We start from the raw sequence: 23,408 nt of genomic DNA, 5'->3' as shown, positions 1-23,408 counted from the left end.
CCTTCCTCTGCCACATTTGATGTTTGTATTGCGGGCAGCATGCAGGCGCAAGGAGGGCTGTTCTGGCTACAGCATCCTCCTCCTCCAACTGCACCTTTGTGCAGATTATTCGGCATTGCCTCCCCATTTCTTTTAAGCCGCGTCGCAATTTTATTCGCCGTGAACCCTGGACATCTGATACACCAAATGGAAAACCTGCTGGGCTGTCCCTGAATATGAGTCAGAGATGACCAAGAAAAAAAAGGAGAAAAAAACCATCACGTTTATTGTCTGTGGGTTTCTCTGCTGCTTTTGCAGGGTACGTCGCAGTCTATCTCAACAAAGGCTTTTGCTCGTCTTGGAGAGATGAAAGGGGCACATCTCCCCTCACTTCGGAAAGCCGCGACACGCACACAGCATTACTGTGAAATACAACCTCGCTTGTACCCTGCAGCAGGGTTTGCTCCAGCAATGGTGTACTTCAGAGACCAATTTGTTTAGCTGATCACTGTCTCTTTGACGTGGCTGCAAATGTTACCTTTCTTTTTCAATCAAAAACACAGCAGGGTGTGCCATCTGTTTGGCACAGCCTTCACTCTCTTCCCCGATGCCTTTTTGTGCAGATCATTTTACAAGGCAATTTGCACGAATCTTTTATACCTTGATTTTGGTAAACATTTCTGCTTTCTTTTTTTTCAAACAACATGTCACTCTACTGAGTATCTTCAGTGTTTAAAAAAGAGGATAAAAAAGCAGTGTGAATCCAGGCAGCAAAATAGAATAACAAGTATTTAAAAAAAATATTTTCTGAGCAAATGGCTGCCTGTCATTACATTGATTATTTAAAACAGACATGTTTACCAAGACTGGCTAACGCGTTTTACACTGCTGTGTTCCACATCATTCTCCTCCTTATATTTTACCTGGCAGGCACGGCTAATCAGAAGATTAATTTAACCATTTGAAAGACCTTTTTAAAGCAGGTTAACAAAAAAATAGCCACCGTATTAAGTTGTCATTATATAACAAAAGCTAGCAGTAAAGCAGTTAACTATTTTTTCCCCAGCTCAGATGCAGCTCAGAGCAATGAAACCCCCTAAAGTAGGAACAGATGATCAGCACCACAAGCCGAAGCTACAGGGATGCTCACGGAGTTGTGAATGCTTCGCGGCATACAAATGAATGATCCTCATTCTTCTCCTGCCAGAGCATATAGGCCAGACCTCATTAGGATTCAATATCGCTCTGCTTTTCTAATGTTAATGTTCCAGTTATATAAGAAACGTGAAAAGGGGCTACATATGGGGGGGTAGGGGGGAGCTCATGCCGCATTTATGGTCAACACGATGCCATAATTTGGAAAGCAGAACTTCACATTTTTGAGGAAATTACCCTGGTTTCCTATCTTCTCTCTCAGTCCTAATGCAGCGTTACGCCCCTTCCTCCCTCTAATAAGTAGGTTTTAATCGTGTGCCTATCCCAGTTACAGCAACTGCAATAACAGGTTTTATAGTCTTTTTTGGGGGGTGAAAAAGAAAAAAGATGCCATGACTAAACATCAGATTGTGAAAGCCCTGAGTTCATTTTGTTGTGAAATGAAACATTGCACTTTACATTAATAAACAACTGTAAGAGTTTTCACCATCCAGAAATAACTCAGACATTAGGCTGCGTTCTTTTGTCTGGAGAGCAGTAAGCAGGGTAATGAAAACAAAACCCACCGAGACATAAAAATACAATTTATACCTTTTTATCAAGCAAAGAGAAAGTTGGTTAACGTTTGAAAAGGGAGCAGTAATGTATATTTATTGACAATTTTATTGTAATAATTAGATGTTTACACAGTCTGGACATTGTGGCTAAATCACTTCCAGCATGTTTATTTGTAAAGGGCTGTTTTCAGGGCAGTGCAGTAGGCTCATTAAGAAGACAGACTGCATTAAGATTCAAAGAAATTACTACTTCTCGGGCTTTGCTTCACTGATTTGGATTTAAAATAAGAAAGAAAAAGAAAGAAAGAAAGAAAGAAAGAAAGAAAGAAAGAAAGAAAGAAAGAGAAAGAAAGAAAGAAAGAGAGAGATTAAAAGCCCACCAGCAATATCTTCCAAATACCCAACAGTCTAGAAACGATGAAGTAAAATGGAGAATACTTTCTCCTGTGAAGGAAACTTCATCTTTTCTGTTCCAAAATAAACTGTCATTGTACATTTGAAACAATATACAACATTGTGGATGCCACTTCCAAGTGCCTCTTCGTGGCTGTTAATATATATCGTTTCAACACGTATTTATTTTTTGCACTCCAGTTAAATGACTACATGATATTTCAGATATATCTTCCTCTTTTTCCTTTTTTTTTCAGGCAGTGCTGTTAGTTCACCTTTAGGAAGTCTTTAAGCCAGCATTTGGTTTACACATTTATTTGATGTGTAAGTGCCTTTTTTTCCTTCAGCCGAAGAAGGATCACTTTTTACTAGGAGTCCTCAGAAATGTTCATTAGTAACCAGGAAACTATTGCACATTTGATTTTTTTAGGCAATAAACAAGTGAAACTTTTATACTTCATTTGGATAAATCTAAATCCTCTACAGAACCCTATTTGGGGGCTTTTTCACTAATCAATCTAAAGCCATTTGTTTGAAGTGAATTTCACACATATTAAGAGAGGCTAAACATAGATTTTTCTGGTTTTACACAGGTAAGAGAAAGGAAGGCAGCTGACACAGAAAGAGCTCCCAGTAACACAGCCTTGATGAGAAAGTCCTTCTACATCAAGCTCTGTACAGAAGAGCACAGCACTGCATTTAGTACAATATTCATTTTAAAATTTAAAAACTCTTTAAAAATTAAGGCAGTAAATAGGCTATAACGTCACTCCTGTCCAAGTATGTTTCCACTACAATTAAGTAATCCATATGCAGTAATTATTGCTGAGAGATTATGCACAAAGAGGAGCACATAAAAGGAACCGTGTGCTTAAACCTTCCTGACTTTCCTTCAGCTGCCGTTTAGCTAGAAAGAATGCTATTTTTCCCCAGAAGCAGACTTGTTAAATGCCACCCAGTACGTTCCGTATAAATGCTGTCCACTCCCAGACCACACAAATAAAAACAAAGACGATAAAAGAAATGGATAAAGAGATGTCAGTTTGCAAAGAAAATACTGGGTTATATTTCCTGAAAGCTGCATAAGTCAACTTACAAACTTGAAATATTACAGATTTAGTTTTACAAGTCAATCACAGCTATATACTTGGCCTCGTAATTACTGTCAGTTTTGACAGGTAAGGCAATAATTTTTTTTCCTGACATAGGAGTTTCAATAAAATCAGGTAGCCACATCACAGAACACTTTCTTACACAGAGAATTAAAAAGACTTCTCACAGAGATAAAGAATACTGCCAGGATTAAATATATGTCATACATTCAATTGAAGAGTATGGAAAAAAAAAAGACGACTATCCTTACAGGTGGAGCTGATCCAAAGCCTAGTATAAGGATGAGAACGTTTCTATTTACTTGAGCGGACTCCAGAAAAATCCCTTTCTGTTCTCAGAAGAGGGGAAAGAAACAACAGACAAAACCGAAGACTATTTTTATCTTTTTCTCTATTTCCTAAGACATTTAGACACCAAAGTGGTAACTAAAATTTAACTACCTGAGGTGAATAAATGGCTACAATTCGAAATTGTAGCTATTTTGCTTAAAAATGCATGAGTGAAATGCTTTCCACAGCAATTAGAATCAATGTAATGGTGCACATACTCAGAATTGGTTTAACATCTGGTACAGCCAAACACGCTTTAAGGCAAAGCAGGGTATACAATACTTGAAAGAAGCCTTTAACTTTTTTAAAAGATACTAATTGTGGGCTAAAATAATTACTGAGGTAATGAACTAACATGCTTGTTGGGCAGGAAATAATGAACTCAGTTCCTGCTTGGAGCCTGTGAAGTTGAAAGGGGATGAGGAACACATGAACCCACAGAGCAGTGGTGTTTTTAGTATACCAGGCAAAGAAAAAATAAGACTGGACTTGTATTTATTCTGCCATTTCACAGCAGTGTCAGCTCACTGCTGACTTACAGAATTGCAGAAAACTGGCCTGGAACAGACCTTAGGAGGTCATTTAGCACGTGCCCCAACCCCAAGGCAGGAATCACCATGGTTCAGTCATTCCTAGCAGGTGAGTTCGTCCCCTGCAGGTTCTTCAAATCCTCCAGAAATGGAAATTGCAGCAGCTCCCCAGGCAACCAACCCCAATGCTTCGCTGCCCTCACCATTGGAAGGCTTCACCTTCTGTCTCATCTGTCTCTACCTGGGAGCAATGTAAGCCTGTTATTTCTTGGTGTCATCCGATGATTAACATGATCCCATTTAGCAAACTAGGGGTGTAAGCCTTACTGTGAACAAAAGGTCACTCAGGCATGCCTAGTGTGAGATGAAGCAAACGATAAAAATGACCAATTTGGAGTTTCTTCTGAAGCTATGCCCCATATCACCCACCCTTCGTTTGGAAGGGGTGGAATTACACCCCGGGCAGACCGGAGCAGACACTGCGCAGGCTCCTGGCTAGGCAAGAGCCATATTTCCTGCTACTTTCAGAACGTACAACTCCATTAAGTCCTCAGGATTGGACTTAATTATGAGAGCAATAAAGTTGGCCTAGAGAAAATAGAATATACTGGGAGACATGGGGACTGTCAGTGGCCCATATACCGATGTTATAATTCTGTGTCAGTATACCCATATAACAAGATAAATCCTCATTATTATACACTTACTCCTTGGCTGAAAGGATAGAGGCACAGCCAAAGCATTCATCTGCCATTGACAGCTGTCTATAATAAAGGTTGCTGAAGACAGTAATAATATCTGCCCCTATACAATTGAGATTTGGTAGGGAAAAGGAGAGGACAATGAAACAGATGGGGTGAAACACAACTTTCCACTATACTGGCATACAGCTGGCGTACCTGCGATGTTTTCGGAAGAGTAAGTCCCCATTAATCCTGGCATAATCAATCAGACCTCAGCCCAGAGTCTACAGACCATCAGTGAGTGAACTGGGAGTTCGAAACGAGTAGCACATAAAATACTTCCATCTGGTTACAAGAACTATCTTACACCAAGGAGATCTTCTCTGGGCAGCTGGAGACGAGAACCACCAAAGCCATTCCGCTTGGTGTTCATAATACTCCCCCATACTTGTTAAGTGCTGGGTACAGAGTGATTTAGAAATACTTCACAGATAAATTGGCATCCTATATCCAGGAGGCTAACTTGTGGTTAGGGGTGTTCTTTAAATCACAAAAATTACTTTCCACAACACTAACAACTTGATTTTAAATCCTTTATTTCCCATTTAGAAGTTTTAGGAGCTTCCAGTGAAGCCAAGGGAACTACATGACTGAACGCTTACTCTTGCCAATAAGGAGTTAATACTGTGCCCTCAAATTAAGATTTACCTACATAACTTTGGTGGAGGTTAAGGGGGAGTCACAGGGCTAAATTCCCTTGTTTCAGACTGTACCTGCAGAACTGACTCTGTTTTCAAGAAGCAGACAGTGGAAAAGACAGAAGATGTTTGTGCCATTGGCAACTGCCTACATTTCCCTTCTTTTCTGTAATACCAGCAGAAATGACAACACTTAGGATGAGCAGAACATTTAAGAGCCCACAGACATAGGAAGGGCAGATGCTAATAAGTATTATGATGAATGTAGTCTGAATAGCTACTGTAATTTCAGTTAATACATTTAGCAAACAGTATGTCTACTGTTACTGTTAACTAGACAAAATTATTGAAATAATTGTCTGAATTACCACAATTAATTCATAATCAAATGCTGTTTACCAAATGAAATAAATACGCTCTCAGTAGCTGACCAGTACTCTGTTCAATGATCCCTATGAGTCACTCTCGTCAGTTTTAGACTGAATTACTTTAACACATATTCACCAAATTTCAAATGTTATGACATCTAAGCAAAGGTATTTTGCGTTAAGGCTTCCTTAATAGGGGCAACATCAACCAGAATGTGCAAAACAGAATCACACTGAAACACATTATCTTTACCATTTAATGAAATTCCTTTGTGGGCCGCATACGCTTCTTGGAACCATCAGCTTGTTTGACAGACAGGACATGTAAACGGGAACGTATCACATCATGGCTTCATATGCTGTTCTGTTAGATCAGGCTATAATTGAAAACCTGATCCACACCTGATGGACAAACATCTGCATAAATTGCTATCTGTAATAAATAATTTATTACAGATGTTTGGTAGCACCACTGCAGCTGAAGGGCCCAAGACAATACCGAACACAGCTCAGTAAGGATCAGTTTTCAGCAAAGGGCCCACCATGTAGATCTTCATTCTCTCCTCCTTGCCTAAGTCTGACACAGGCCACCATTGGTAGAGATTCAGGTTGATACTCTCAAGCGGGCATTTCCTTAGGCTGCACCTGAAACATCGGTTTGACCCAATTCTGTAAAAATCTGATGCTTCTGGAAGATGCCTCACGGTATACGTTCTCCTCTTCATAATTTTGTATAGGTAAATGGACGCAGGAGTACAGTGAAGACAGAGTATTCACATAAGTACAAGTCATAACCACAGCTTAGTGAGAGAGACTATTTTGGATGATGCCTCTGCATTTTGAAGTTTTACTCACCTTCTGAAAATTTACAAAGCCCATGACAGAAGACTGTTGTTTCCTGAACACTGCCATCAAAGCAGTGCTAGATACATTAAAGGGAAGGCAATTCTGGTCACAAATCGATAATGACTTATAGGTGACCTTGGGTGGCTATCATAAGACAGTAAGTAGCTGAATAGGTAATCTCAGTCTAGAAGTGGTTAAGTACCCACATCATCTATCATGTGCCAGCCTCAGAAGCAGAAAAGAATGAATGGATAGGAAGCTGGTTAGTTTATAGACGTTCCAAAACAGTTCTCATAGCTGGTAATGTGGATTGCCTATTTTTTTGTTAAGTAGTGGAAATCGTAGATGCATAGATTACCCACCCCACCCCCCGTTTCGTTGTGGTCTAATACCTTAAAACTAAGTCCAAAATTGGCTTGAAAATCGGGGAAAAAGATGTTGCAAAAAATGAGCCTGCAGTATTTTATTGCTACAGGCAAACAAAAATTAGTGTCACAAAAGACACATAGATTTTTATAAAAGGCACCTGACATAATGCACTAAGAGTACTATCATGATGGGAAATGTAGGACGAGAGAGAAGAGAAGCTACTAGAATAGAGCCTTTAAAAAACTGGAAATAGAATTTTTTTAAAAGCTAGAAATATCATTTTTCTATAGTAAAGGTAGTGTGGCTATTATGAGCATGCAGACATAAACACCTTTTAGAAAGGAGAAACCGGCATCAAAACATGATTGTGACTACATAATAAAACCCACTCCTTCCCACACATACACAGGCATTCATGCCTGGCTGCTTTCAATCTAAATATAAGGAAAGAATGGCAGTCCTCTCGGAAGAGAGCAGCAGAAAAGGAAGAAGGTCCCTCTGCTTCCCTGATGCCACGTGACTGTTTACAGATTTCATCTTTTCCCTTCCGAACCGAAATAAGTCTCAGAGGCTGAAGACCGCCAATGAATAAACCAAGTTGCCCACGCCTGTCAGACTGTCTGTGCTCTGCTCTCCTCACGCTGACCCTATTAGATTTGAGTATTAAAAAGCAGCATCAGGCCATGTCAGCTCTTGGGTGGGAGACTGCCAAGGCACACTTCCATGCTGCTGGTGTTTGAAAGATTGATAATGATCCTATGCGATACTTTTTTCCTTTAAGCCAGGCAGTTCTGCACAGGGGTCAGTTCTGTGGTGCTACATATCCTGTCTTGTACCATGAGGTGTAAAACTAAAATCCTGATTGCCTGTGGCCGTTAAAAATCCCACGGCGCTATTTACAAATATGCAAGCAATTACAGCAGACTGGAAGTGGCCAAACTGGTAATTCTGTTCTGCCAACATAAATCCTCCCACTGTAACTGAATGTGGAATTTTTTTTTCATCTCACAGCATAAACTTTAAAGTCTTGCTGTAAAATTCTCATTAGCCATCAAGCATCTTTACAGAGCAGCATTTGCTTTACAATAGGGTGAAAGGAAGTTTGCTTTATGGGTTGTGAGACACTGAGGCTACTTTAGGATAAAAGCTCCAACACATCAGTTGCTACAGCAGAAAAGGAGAGATACATTGTTTTTTTGTGGCATTTGAAACTATCTGCCTCTTCATCTACCTGCAGCTCTTCTCAGGCTGCCTGCACTGTTGTACCTCATTCTCCCACACATTGCTACAAGATGACACCTTGGATTTTTAAGTTTTTCCTGTTATTTAAAAGACTTGTTCCTGCCAAAAAGCTGGGAAGAAGCTGACGTTTCCAGTATTAAATTTGACTTATGTTGGCATAGCTCTCAGGTGCAGAGGTTTTTCCTCTACTTTGCTTTGAACCCAGCTCCCTATGAATTTCTCTGTGTGGTAGTTTAGACTAAGGAAAATTCCAGGCAGCAGAAACAGAATTGTCCATTACAAAATCACTCCTAAACAAATCCATAAAAGGCTATGATATAACAATTCATGGCTTATCACTACCTAATCTGTTTTACAGTTTAAAGGGAAAATATATATATGTATTCCTGGCACAACACAGTTGGATAAGAAAAGCAGCATCCCTTTGACCTACACATCCTGTCACCATCTTGGCCCCCCTTTACTTCTTCCTATAGCAAGGAGAGACTGGACAAGTCACAATTTCATCCCAGAAGCATGAAATACTGTGCTTACACCCAGCTTGAATCCATGACTTTAAGTCCATAGTTTGAAGTTGATTGGTGCTGGTCCCTCCAAGTAAGACATGGGATGCTGGACAGGAAACAAACTCTAAAACAGAGATGCAGATTTGGCAGAGCACTCTTCACCTAGCTCAGTGTCAGTTTTTTTAAATAAAGACGGAATTAAGTGGACACTTGTCTGAGAAATGTCAGTTTCAGAGAAACCCTGGCGACTGAGGGTCTTACAGTTTATCAGTGCATTGTGCTGTGTAAAGTGGAAAGTTGTTTATAAGGCTTCCATACATATGCTTATTCCTGCACTTACATACTAATAAATTTTTCATCAACTTGAGGGAGAGAGATGAGAAAAACATCAAACGGGTCATGCAGCTGACAAGTTCGCCATTGCCATCTACCTGGATACTTTCATCACTCGTTTTAATATTTTACAGCTTTCCTACAGATCCCAGGGAACTTTATCAAGCCAGGACTCTGATCTACAGCCACAACTTCATTTTGCTTTACCTGCGATAGAAAACTGGATTTCTATCGTTTGGCTATAGAGAAGTCAGTGCCTTTCTTTTGTTTAGTTCAGCTTACGGAAATAATTGCATCTCTTTCAGAGAGAGGACAAAGAGTATTCAGCAGAAGGCACTTTGAAATTGTATTGCCTGGTTTTGAGTGACTGTTCTGAGAGCCTGATGTAGAAGCAAGCGAATTCAATAGCTTCTCAGTTTCAACAGTCTTTGGATCAGGTTCTAAAGGGTTATTCTTTACGCTCCTTCTAATGCTGTGTCATACTCAGACTGCAGAGCCAAAAAGAACAAAGTTTATGCATTTGGCTTTGAATATAGACTGGGATCTTAATTAGCATTCACATTCAGCTTAATTCCAGTCAAAGAAAGTTTTTATCATTAACAGAGGAGCAAAAGGTAAGCTGATGCATATCACTTCTCTAAATCTTATCCATACATCTCTCTGACGGAAGAACCGGTGCATACACTCCCATCAGTACATGTAATTAGTGGTAGTACACACAAAGAGGCAAAATCCTAACTAGGTGCTGGAAAAATATGCAAACCCATTATCTGTATATAGAAGTACATAAAAAATACCAGAGAGTGGCATGATTATATCCGGGTGCCTCTGCTATAAAAACCATTTGTATTACCCTTACTTCTCTGAATAAATTCAAATGACAGCTCCATTTCATTTCTTCATTCAGTCTGGAGGCCAGATGGCATTAGAATCATTTACTTCACCTTGTTGTGCTTAATTACTACAATCAACACACTATTTTCCAAATTAATCATAACAAAGTAATTTCATTAGTAACACAGCAGGCTGTTGAATTATTAGCATCATAACAGTTTGCAAACAATTAAACTTTATTTGAACCTTAAAAATTTGCAGAGTAGAACATTATTGTAAGATCTAATGGCAGTATAGTACAAACCCAGAGCAGAGCAAATAATCAAGTAAAACGCTGTGCAAAATATGACTTACAATCACCTTTTAAAAAAATTAGCTTACTGTTTACAGTAAGGCAAGTGCGATCTAAGCAAACGAAGAAAATAAAGCAATTAGCATTTTCTAGCATTGAGTTTTGTTTAAGTTGTATTAACAGATTTTCTTATCCAAAAAAGGTCATGGTCATTGCACAGATTTAAAGTAAACCACCCATCCGTGGTCCATTGCTGGTTTATTCCAAGACACTTTAAGCGAGTTTCAGGACATCTTTTACGTTTTGAATTTTAAGGCAGTTTGTTTACTCCCTCCCATATGTATTGGGGGGGGACCCTAAAAGAGAACTCAGACAAAAGACACTTTATTTTCCTCTCGTTGCCACCACCCAGGCGAGGAAGCCGCTACTCATCGCTTGGGTAAGGACTCCCTCTCCTGGACAAACGGCAGAAGAGACGCAGGGAGCGGGGGTGGGGGTGGCGGTGCAGGAACGGGGACGGGGTTTGGTCTCCTCTTGTGCTATGAAAATTTGGTGCCACCTACCGCCACGGGCGCGCAGCGCAACGCGGCGCAGCGCAGACCTGCGCCGAGCAGACCTGCGCCGCGCTGCGCTGCGCCTCCTGTCCTACATCAAAGTTTCGCGCCTATACACTTCCCCTCAACGAGAAGGGATTTACAACCCCAAAAAGTAGGTGGTGGTGGAATTCGGAGTGACATCGTTAATGAAAAGCCGTGTCGGGGGGCAGACTGATGACACTGCCGTGTTAACGAGAGGGAGAAGGAGCGTTTTCTAGCCGTGACATTAACGCTTCACATTCTGTACACAATCCACAAGTGCGCTTGATAAATTAAAGTAGTAAAAGATCTGAAGACTATCATCTATCATTTTAATGCTTTGCTGATAGCATACAGAATCAATTTCAATGACTACCTCCTTTTTTAAAAAATTACAACAAAACTCTGTACCCTGTTTGACTCCTATTAGAATCCAGCGTACCATCAAGTATCGCACATTACCTAATAGAATGCACAACATCTTAGTTTACTGAAAGGATCTAATTCCAAGTTCAGACTCATGTTACCTTTTAACCCACAGCGTTCCCAGGGCCCGCCTGAAGCGTAAACAGCACAAGGAACTACAAGGGGACCTGCACAGGCTCAGCAATTCGCAGACTGGCTTGACCTGCCTCTTTGGCAGATCAAGGGTCTCACAAATCAAGTGTGTGGGAGGATTCAAAAAAAGTTGATCTTGCATGCAAATAGTAAAGCACATCTCCAAAACAAGAGTATTTAAAGTATTAACTCTGACTTGCCCAACGCCTTGTCCACAAGTGATAGTATTTCAGTGCACTTTTTTTATGTTTCAACTGATGTTTTTAGCCACAAAGTTCTGGATTTGACACTAAGACTGCAGGTAGCTGTTACTAATCAGAGCTGAAGATGCCTGTTGCACAACTTGTATCAGAAATTCCACGTATCAACAACATATCCAGATTTGACTCTGTGAAAGTATCTGTAAGGTACAGATAAAATATTTCACACTACCGTGGACAAAAATCATTCTTACTTGTCATTTAGCTCATGTTGACTTAGCAAAAATCATGGGTTTTAAGATGGTATCTTTTTACAAATTTTCACATATCTCCAAGTCAGAATGGTATCAAGGCAGTATTACCACACAGGTTGATTTTTTACATCAGCAAGAGAACCAAGTCTTCATTTTGTGGTAAAAAAATATTAATTAACAATACTATCATTGAGAAAAATAAATCATTGCCTAAAACATAATACAAAAACATCTATAAGCAGAATACCCTGAAGAATTGCAATATACACATAAATCTCCCTTGATTTTCCTAGGAAACTGCACAAAATGTACAGTGAGCATTAAAGGGTTAATGCATGCATGAACTGAGTAATAGTTTTCTACTTTCAAAGTTCACCTTAATTTTTCTAAATCGGAGGAGCAGGAAAACACAGCCAAATTCCCTGAGAGAACACAAAGCTATAGCTATACAGAGTGCTGCTTAAGAAAAGAGCAACAGGCACTATTTGGCTGCTTGTGTCCCATATGTTAATTACCATCTATTTTATTTCCTAGCATTACAATTCTATAAAAAGTGGCTAAGAAGAACATGTTCGCAGAATTACGATCGATTACAGTTTTTAAATGTTTAATATACAGAAGGCAACGATCTGACTACATTCACTGAAACCACAAAATGTGTACGGCAGAATCATCTTCTTTCAGAGGCCGGGTCTGTAAACTGCAGCTGCACACCACTCTTGATTTCAAGTGCAGATTTCTCCTGACGAGGGACAGGGAAGTCGAAAGTTCATCATTAACCAAAAAACCTCAAACATGCATACCAAACCCAGTCCAAATATCTATCCCCTTCCACAGCTTTCTGCACAGATAGATATGTGCGTATTACTAAAGTAACAAAACTAACTAGAAAGCACACCAATTTTATTTTACAAAAAAAAAAATCTGGAAAATAAACATAGTTATAAAATACATCATCTTTTGTACACTGTGGCTTAATATTTCAGTCAGAACCCCAGAAAAAGTGCTTTAACTGAACCTTCAATATATTTTGCCATAATCTTTATGTTAACAGGACTCCTACAAAGGTTCCAGGAAAGAAATACTTATGAAACAGAGAACAAGGGAACATATAAGCCATTACAGAAGATTGGATTAAAATGTACTTACCCAGGCCTCTCAAATATCATACATCTCCATTATGTAGGCTTTAGGCACCAAGCCAATGGTTCCCTTCAGTTCTCCTACCCACCAGCCAAAACTATCGTACTCCTAATTGAAAACAATATGCAATATTAACCTTTAGTCTGATATAAATGCAATAGAGTTTTGTATGCAACTACTTATGGATGCTTTTTCTTATATACAGTTATAATCATTTCAACTGAAAATTAAAACATTATATCTTTTTGTTAGAGGCATTCACATGCAGAGTTAGGCAAAGATAGAAGTTAAATTTTAAAAAAGGCCAGGCATACTCAGGAAAATTTCTTAATTACAGCCACGCTTCTCTGTAACACCTACTAAAAACAGCCGACCTCTCCATCCTCTATTCATCACAAATATAAAAACCTTACCTTTGTAACTAAAATCTAATAGCACAATGTTGACACATAAGAATCAACTGGAATTCTTTCAGTATCACAAGGCTGAACTCTAAGAAACTGACAACTTATTTTAAAAACTACTTCACTCAAATGTGAAGGGAACACTATATATCTAATACATAATCTCCTTCTATGCACAAAGTCCACTATTGCTTTAGGCTTGCAGAAAATTCTACGGCAGATCTCATATGTCTGACAGATGACTAATGTACTTTTGTTTGAAATTTGTTTAGGCTTAGTGAGATAAATATGAAACAAAATGAATTATAATAGTTCAAAGAAATAATATCTTCCAAAAGCAATACCAAGTAAGAGTATTGTGGGATCCAAATTTAATTTTTTTCCTATGAGGTAAATATTTTAAGATCAATCCTAACAGTGGTTCAATAAATTGTAACAGCTGAAATTGCACACACACATATATTGAGTTACAAATGAAGCATTATTAAAACAGAGACCCCATTCAAAATGGAATGATTAGTAAGATAGAAATTACTTTGGAACAAACATGGAAAACACAAAATACACAGATATCTCTGATAAGCAACATCTGCTTCCTGCTACGCTGCTCTTCTGATGAGAAAAGCAAAGGGCTGTAGGATTTTGAATTAACAGTCCTACTGAGATGACACTATAAGCTATTATTTTGACTATAAAGTTTTTCGGTTATAAATAGTCAAGTGGAGCTTACGGGTTAATGGAGTTTCATTACAGCTCGAGCTATAATGATTTGCTGCTGGTATATTTGGCCTGGTCGAGAGTTCTCTAGGGTCCTATGAGATGCTTAGTGTACTCAGCTCTCCCTGTGCTTAACTACGATGAAGCCCTGTTGATGGCCGACGTTCATGTGGGCCCAGGCTTTTTTTGGCAGCTTTTTTTTTTTTTTTCTTTTTGCCTTTTTTTTAAAACACGCTTGCATGCAAGCACACACACACTTTTTTGTTTTCTTATTGCAAAAGGCTGAACACCAGCCAACATTTTCTTCCTTGTCTTCACAGTGAATTGGTGATTTAAAAGATTCTATCCTACTATCCATAAAATACTGTGGTAAGTGTGATTTAAAGAAAATCCACATAAAAAGCAGCAGGAAAACTTTCATTTATGACATGAACACACAAACTAGAAAGCTGCAAAAATAATTCCACCCTCTTCCACCTTCCACCGCAGAACAGCCTGCTGGGGATAGGTCTGGTCTGAAAGTCTCGAGGTTATCTGAAGATGATCTTCAGTGCAAACTCCTCTCCGCAGAAGTTAAGAACCACTCATAACCTTTCCCGGGGGTACATATTACACCCTAAATCCTTAAAGGCTAAATAATACCCTGACACTGAGGCTTGTAATGTGCCAGATCAGCCTGTTTAAAAATCTACGTTTTATCTCACAATACACTGGTTAAATATACAAACTGGACTTCTAGACTAAAGTGGGAAATTGCTGAAAGGAGCTCTACTCACGTATACTACTGGAATCTCAGCAATAAATCTCTCCAAGAGAAAGCAACAAAAGTTTTTATGCTGTTACATGGCACTCATGAAGTGACTGACAAGAGTGATCAAGCAAGTTTTGCTAGACATCAGCCAAAAAAACAAACAATACATGAAATGAAGGAAGTGCTTAGTTAAACGGTCATTAAATTGCATATGACAAATGGCAGAGAAAAAGCCCGTGGACTACATTATCCATTGAAAATGTTCCACTTAGCAACACTACATGAACTTAGAAATAATTGTTTTTAAAGAAACAATTCAGGCACCTCAAATTAAAATTAAAAGCATGCTGCTGTTTTGAAAACTTTCTGGTTTTTGTTACTTACTAATACACCACTTGCTGCTCTGGCATGAAGTTAAGTGAGAAGATGAAATGAATGTTGATGTAACAGATTAGTAAACTAATTTAAGGATTCACTGCAACCTTTATACCATACAGACAATATTCCAACACAGAAGCTTTTACTTCATGTTACTATTCTTTGCATTGGTCTCAAGAGCAACATGAATCCCAGTTAAACTATCTGCAGTCTACAGAAGTCTGAACAAAAATATAATGCAGGTACCTAGCTACCAAGACTATAAAACTTTAGTCTCAGGTTTTAGAATAATTAGATAGCACTCCCTTTTAAACTGATTAAAGCACAGACATTTCTCTTTAAACTCCTAACCACTCCTTTCTGTCCTCAGTACCACAAAAGAGTGCTTACTACTCAGGCAGATAAGCAGCCCCCTCCAGTCCTTTCTTGAAGTCACATATAAAATCAAAATCGATGTATTGTTTCTATCAATGTTATCAATTATAAACTCCTTCACAGCAAATAATTTAACTAATACACTGCTGTTATGAGGTCCATATGTCTATTATTGCTGCTTAAGATGTGTAGCATAAAAGTCTAAAGCCCACATTTGTGGGAAATAATGATTACTATGCAGAAGGATATGAATACAGTTAGGAGTTTTATATGAATTCTTAAGAGTTGGGAAGCACTGTGCTTCTGCAATCATCAGCTTCAGATCTCAGGTACCACTGGGTTCACCATCTGGTATCCCTCACTGCATTCAGCTCTTAACATCACTGCTAACATAGGCAAGCGACTATACTTCACAAGGACTGATAAAATAATGAAGAGTCCTTTAATCTACAGGAAACCATTGTAGTCAATTTATAAGAAATATTGCATCCCTTTGTAGGATGTGTAATTATTTTCTATTAATCATGTGCTATAAAGCTACATTATGTGGTTATTCTGTTATCACTAGAAAGAGGCCTGCAGTCAGCTCCTGACAATGTTAGGTAATTACTAACACAAAGCTTCTTTCTCCTTATGTAGAAATGCTATCAAGATCCAGAGGTGCTGTGATGCTCGCTGTATGAAAATAACTCTCCAAAGAAATTCAATAACTCAAAATGAATTGCTCCAAGGCAAAGAGAGGGATAGGAGAGTGGGGGGCAGGGCCAGATCCAGCCACCCTGCGATGAGAACGCACAAGTGTGCAGCCACAGCTCTGCCATGTGCCGGGGAACACATCTGCCATAGCAGGCAACGCCAGGCAGGGGCAGGGGGCAAGGGGCCACCGCAACCCCTGCGAGACAAGCACCGGGGCGGGGGAATATATTACGCCAAATAATACGAAACTACCACCTTAACAAATGACCGAATGCTTTCTAAGCTACTTTCACTGTCTCTAAGAGTGGTCTGTGGTTTTTTTTTTAGCCCAGCAGAAAAGTATTAACCAAAGTGAAGTAATTTCACAGGACAGCAAGGAACAGGTTATGACTTAACATTTAACACGCTGGCAAAACACTCTCTGTACAGCATGCTATGATAGTGGGGGGGAAAAATCCCACCAGGGTTTACAGGCTCCTTAAACGCTCTCAACTCAGCACACTGTGAGCAGACACTTCTCCTCATCCCCATCCCACCAGTTTCACTGCACTGATGTGTACGTACCATGACACACTGATCATAAAAGTTTTTGCACTCGAGGAAAACACAGCAGGTAGAAATACACTACCTGATTTTTGCAGATATCTTTTAAATCCAAGATTTTTGTACTACATAAAAGAGAATTTTGATACGTGAGAAAAATTTTATATGCAAGAGGATTTCCAAAACGGTCTCTACCTCTAGAACAGAGTCTCTGCGTAAATGAGGATCTCCAGATGCTTTGCACCATATTAACTTCTATTGACTTCAGCAAAAGTTAAGAACATCTGGTCCTTGTGCAATTAGTCCCTATTGTTCAATACATATGGTATGTTTTTTTGTGTTTGTGGGTTGGATTTTTTTGTTTGTTTTGTTTTTTTAAAAAGAGTTGCTGAAAAACATCATTGTGTTTCAATGCCTTGAAGAAAACAATGGAGTTGTATTTTAAAAAAACACAACTGAAGTGTGTGAATTCAAGATTTTTCTCCTGCCCTCTTCCAGTTGCATTATAAGTAACTTTAACTTATGGACTGAAGATCTGCAAACTTTAAAACTGAAAAGCAAAATGTATATACAGCCTTGTTGGAGATTAAAGTAAGTAGGCTCTCGTGTGAAGCTAAAGATGTGTGGAAAGCACAGAGAATTTTTTTTCAAAGAATATCCTAGGGGGCAATTTCGGCAAGATAATATTTTAAAACACCTCTAATTCATCCAGGAGATTCAGACTAGCTAAAAAATTTCAGAACTTCCTTTGGTGTAGTTGCTGAATGATACACTATCAACCAGGGAGCATTCTTGGCACAGAACAGCATTTTCTCTAAAAAGCAGAAAATGACAAATGTTTTAGATAACTGAATGGGACTTCTTCACAGGTAGTAGAGTTGTTTTAAGACAGCAATAAAATGGTCATTTTTAAGAATATAAGCCTAAGATTCATTGTATGGTTGTGTTATTAAGTTTTATTTCCTATAATGACATGAGACAAAATAGACACCAGTTAAAGAGTTCCAACATAAATCAGGGTAAGCAGGCTGCATCCTGAACCAAAACTGGCTTCTGAAAACACCCTGGAACAATAGAAGGGCCATTTTATTTTCCATTAGATGACACAATGCCAAATTTTTTTCTATTTTTTTCTAATTTTTTAATCTAATCTAATATGCTTACATATTATCAGTATGCAAACCAAGAGAGTTAGAGTCACTTTGCATTAGTCTATCTTAACTAACCTTCCATTTAAAGGCCTTCGCTCTTATGTTTAGCCATGTATCTGGTTTGTTTTTTCCTGCAAGGAATATACCTAAACAAGCCAGAAGAAGGAAGTCTACAACTTAGTATTGCATTTTAGTTTTGATCAGAAGCATCCCACTGAAGCGCATCTCCCAGTGCTCCCACTTTCCCCATCTTGGCTCACTTTGCAGAGCCATCAGAGCACACACACAAGATTTATTTCAGATGAAGCTAAAATGGAAGATGCACTTGAATGTCCTCCAACCACTAATGTGTTCTCAACTCCACAAAACCAGGTTAGACCTCTTCGGACATCAAACCCCTTTGAAAATGCACAGTGTGGACACCAGGACCTCAGCACTAAGTGTTTCACTCTGCGAATCTGCTTCTTTTGGTACTCTCATTTGCTACGGTAGACATAGGGAGCATGGTCATGGAAAGAGAAATGACTGTTAAATACAGATCTCAGTATGATGAGTCAGAAAATAGCCTGACAAAAAACACTCAGGATTTTAGTATGCCTTTCATATATTTTTGAAAAATACTGAATAAATACATTTTATGAAGATTATACAGATAATGTACAAAATGCTCACACCAATTATGAAACAGCTGCACTGTTAAGTTGTACTTTATTTCACAAGCAGTTATCTGAGCTATGGAGATTTCTTTGTCTTTTCACTAAGCAAAAAATACAGGTTGAGATGTGAGCATTTTAACAGACATTTCTTGTATTCAAAGAACAAAAATCTGCCACACTGGAAATGTACAACCATTGAATAAAGGGCAATCTAGATACCAAGTTAACCCCTCTGCCTTTTGTGGAAAATTCTAGAGCAAAGGTTAAGTCATAGATGAGATTTCCATGAATCATAAATACCAGAGTGAGCAGCATTATATTGCATTGGCATGTACTGAAATAATAACAGGGTAGGATAATTTCAGTTTGAGATATCATTTCTGATTGTCAAGTATTATTTGTTGGTTTCATGCAAATATAAATACAAATGAGATGGGAATTAAATTAGCTTAAAAGTTAAGAAATGTCAGTAATTCTACTAAGCAGGTGCCTGCTAACATCTAAGTAAATTTCCATTACTACTTACATTTGGCTGATAAAACTACGGCATTTCCCAACACAAAGCATGTACCTAAATCAAACAATCAAACACTGCAAGTTCTGCACTTGCATAAATTGTGCATTACCAAACTTAAAAAAAAAAATAATAGGACTATCTTCACTCACAGTTGTCCTTTATTTCTGGAAATTGATTTCTTGAGTAAGAGCTATGGAAGATTTATGAAAAGGATTGTTATGTCATGGTTTGCTTCCGCATTTATCATATGGGATTGAAAGCAAAGGCAAGCCCATAAATGAGCAGGAGTTAGAGCAATCACCCTTTTAGAAACAGGATGTGCAAAGTATTGCATTTCTAATAGTCAATATTAACTAAGAAGTCAATATTAACTAAGAAATGTTATTAATGAGTCCCTCTATCAGTAGAGCTATAGAATGTTTTCTACTGCATAGCAGGAGAGGGGTATATAGTTTTCTGAAAGTTCATGATTTGTAGCAAAAGTTATAAAAGCCACTTGAATATTCAGGAATATTATAAATTAAAATGATAATAGTATGAGTTTATCTGTACAGATATATTGATCAATTAATCTGAAAAGTTAACTAATTTTTTAAATAAAATAAAGTTAACAAGTCCTATCGCAACAGTTCTGCTCAGATCAAAAACTCAGTTTATGAAAGAAACTCTCAAAGGCAGAAAAACTTAGAAAAAAGTTTGGCTTTTTTTTTTTGTAAGAGCCCAGAGGACTGCTGCCACACAAAAGCCACAACAGACATAAATATTTAGATAATAGCTAAACTAGTTTTTGAACACACCTTTACAACAAGGAAAATGTGCTTTTCTACAGTAATTACACTAGTTGGGCATAGGTATTTGTATTATCAGAGTATAAGCATGCAAATAATGTTCATTGCACCAACATTGAATTTCAGTGCTCAGTTTAAAGCCTGTTATGGGGGATATCTCTTTGCATAGTGCTTAGCTATTTTAAGAAGTAAACGTTGCCAAACTGAAACCTTGCTCATTCTTCTAAAAGGCTTTCACCTAGAAACTCACATGTAACATACTGCTCCTCTTGCTTTATTTAAATTATATCAATGCCCAGCTTAGCCAGACTGGTTCATAATTACTTCTGTTGTACTAATGATCTCATTTCTTGGAAACAAAATAGTCACTTTTCCCGTAATTTCTATAAAGGTATATGAAAAACAGGTAAAAATATATTGCCTTGGCATAACTGTTGCTGGGAGAGACAAATATCTATCTTACTGCGTTCGTCAGGACAAGCTATACCATTTACATTTCACTGTAAACCAAAGAACTATTACATGTTGCACAAATATGCTCAATATTTTGTTAATGCTTCACCCTTCCTACTATAATACTGCTATACCCATACTTACTCCCTTATCAGCAAAATGTGGTTTTCAAGAGTAATGCTCATACCTGGCTGACATATGATAGAAAGGCAATAAAGCCATAGCTGGGTTCAAGCTGAAGCTGAATTTATGACACCATTTTGGATCCATACACATCAGCTCCTGTCAGTACCTGCATCTCTCATTTTCAACCACTAGATGGTGTGAAAAAATAAAAAAATTGCCAAGGATTCCTGCCGACCGCCACAAAATCCAAGTATTAATGTGGTAGACTAGGAAATATTTTCTGAAGAAAAGTCCTGACCCACTTTTCAGGGCAGTTAGGTTGACTTTTCCTTTGGTTATATTTTCACTTACCAGACAAAGAGCTCATAAATGATCAGACCTTGAAACTGAATCAAGTGGGGGGTTAAGATGGATAATTCTCTTGCACTTTCCCCTCCGAGGACCCTAAATTCAGAGCTGACAGTAGTGGCCAACACTCATTTTTCTGAAAAAGCTGTAACAATCTTTAAGTGAAACAGGGCTGAATTTTCAGGGCTGTATTTTGGAGTAGAAATCATTCCCAAAGAGAGAGGCTCTATATATCTGGAGCAGCAGCAAGCCTGTTTCAAGGACCGATTACAGATTAATCACGGCATGACCACAAGACAGTTGATATACAGAGGACAGCTTAAGCTACTGTTTTTCTATTCTGCTCCATTTTTTAAATTAAATTTCTCACTTTTTGGGAAGCAGTAGCAAATGATTTTTTCACCTACAAGTTGAAGATTAAGATTTTATTAGTCCCCATACCGTACCAGAAGAGCACAACCCACAAAGAGGCCAAACTTGTACAGCAGAATCCGTTTGTTCATGGGCTTTTTTGGGGGAGGAAGAGGGGAAAAAGGTGGTTATTTAAATTAGCACCATTCTTCAGTGCTGTATAACTGCTTGAAAGTCTGCCCAATCCAAGAGTGTTATCCGGCCTTTAGTAATGTGATTCGGTTATTAGTTCAACTGACAATGAAATACCTCAAAAGAAATACATGGTCACATTACCATTAGTAATATATCTTCTATATTTTTATATAGGACTACCTTTCTATCCATAAATCTTAAATTTATTTAAACAGAAGCTGTTACATTTATTATCCAGCAACATTGCAGTTGAAGGTATCATGGAAGATTTAAAGCAACTGTGACACAACTGAAGAGTTTGAAACAAACAGATGCCTTTAGCTTTCATGCACCTACTTGTATATTTCAATGACCTAAAATATCTTTGGCATTAATTATACTGAACGGCAATTACATCCGAGATATATATTCTACATCTATTTTAAAAGGTGGTTTTTTTCAATGAGAACTTGAAAAGCTCAGCTTTTTTTGAATATGTGGGGAAAGGAGAAATTTTCTTTGATGAATTGTTCAGAAGTAGACTTCAATGGACCATAAGATGTGTATTTTAGGAGAGGTTTTGGTTTTGTTGGGGGAGTTTAAGGAAAAATAAGAACATTAACCAACATTAAAGTAGAATAAAATTTCATGCTTTTACTGCTTATCATCACTTTAGACGAGAGGAATTATATTTCTCATTTGCTTTGCAAACAGGAAAGCAGTAAATTAAAAATTGTCCAAATCTGCAAGAGCAAACAAATTTGGAATCTGAGCTGTCAGAACAATTACAATACACATACAAAGATGAAAGCATAGTTCAAAAAAAACAAAGCATCTTCAGGAGCAAGACGCTCAAAAAGTCAGAATCAGCACAGTCAGGAATATAAAACAGGAAACAAAAAACATAACATACAAGATAATTTAAAATTCTACAAGGTTAACTTTTACAAGCAGAAAGCACATTGTCTCCAGTTAAATCAGTTAACAAATGGTAGCCAAGATTTAACAAGTAAATAAACATGCTTTTAAGTTAATTCCTGTTACACAGCTATATTTTAAACGTGATTATAGTTCATTTGACAAAATAATTAATTGCAGTGAATATCTGTTTGCAAACAAAGGATCTGAAAGGGAGTGCCAATTTCCCCCCATAGAACTGTGGGAAATGTGCCCTTCTGCCATGGCTCTCCTTTTACAACTACGTAGCCCCAGCAGCATTCCATACCTTGCTGAGAATGTAGATAACGTCACCACGTTTAAATGTCAGCTCATCAGGCACATCTCCTGTGCAGTCCCACAAACCTTGATAGAAATTGGCATAATCGGTATTTTGGTTATCTGCAAAGAAAACGGTATCTAATTACAAAAGGATAAAGACTGCGGGACTAAAGTTACTCTTTAAATCTCCAGATACTACAAAGCAATTTATTAGTGCACATTTCTTACTCCTCTTTTAAGAAACAGCTCCTTCATACCACAAAAGCAAGTGGAAAACAAGTTTAATGTGCAACCCCTTCACTGGTAAGTTGTACCACTTAAAGACATGTAGCCACAGGTTTTCAAAGTATTTTCCAGCTGCAACTTAAAGCAGCTAGTTTTCCTCTACTAATATATTTCCAGCAAGTCCTATTTGTATCTCAACTTGAAACTGATAAAATTGCTAGAATATAATTAAAAATAATCTGTGAAAGGAAGCCAAAGTAAGTATTTTGTGATACGCTCCCCCTCCCTCTCCTGTTCCAACAAAACTAAATAACTTCTCTGAGAACCTTTGAGATAATCCTTGATTCTTCCTTCTGAAATATTGGAGAACTTGGAAACTGTTGCTGAAGCTGCATTTAAAAAATATTTGTGTCAGCTCCAGTTTAGGACATTAAGCTCTGGCTAAACATGCAACTACACTACAGTCATAAACTCATCCTTCTAACAGCATAAGCACAATGGATGTGCTGTGCTCAAGCTGCCATACAGACCATTAACTGATTGATTATTTAGCACTCTTTGCTCTGTAATACGGCAATAA

At 38.1% G+C, this 23,408-nt stretch overlaps 1 protein-coding gene across 1 annotated transcript in view; it reads right to left on the bottom strand.

The window, feature by feature from the left end:
- Window positions 1–12,404: 12,404 nt before the first annotated feature.
- SKAP2 (src kinase associated phosphoprotein 2) overlaps window positions 12,405–23,408 on the bottom strand; it is a 124,192-nt gene continuing 113,188 nt past the window's right edge. The window contains exons 11-13 of the mRNA XM_068405362.1: window positions 22,611–22,723; window positions 12,964–13,065; window positions 12,405–12,556 (exon numbers count right to left, since the gene is read on the bottom strand). Of these exons, the coding sequence (XP_068261463.1) occupies window positions 12,973–13,065; window positions 22,611–22,723 (206 nt within the window). The 3' untranslated portion in view covers window positions 12,405–12,556; window positions 12,964–12,972. The remainder of the gene's footprint in view (window positions 12,557–12,963; window positions 13,066–22,610; window positions 22,724–23,408) is intronic.

The sequence above is a fragment of the Nyctibius grandis genome, chromosome 7 (genome assembly GCF_013368605.1).
Source record: "Nyctibius grandis isolate bNycGra1 chromosome 7, bNycGra1.pri, whole genome shotgun sequence".
Classification (NCBI taxonomy): Eukaryota; Metazoa; Chordata; class Aves; order Nyctibiiformes; family Nyctibiidae; genus Nyctibius; species Nyctibius grandis.
The sequence above is the reverse complement of the archived record's forward strand: the minus strand, read 5'-3'. Positions and strand labels throughout refer to the sequence as shown.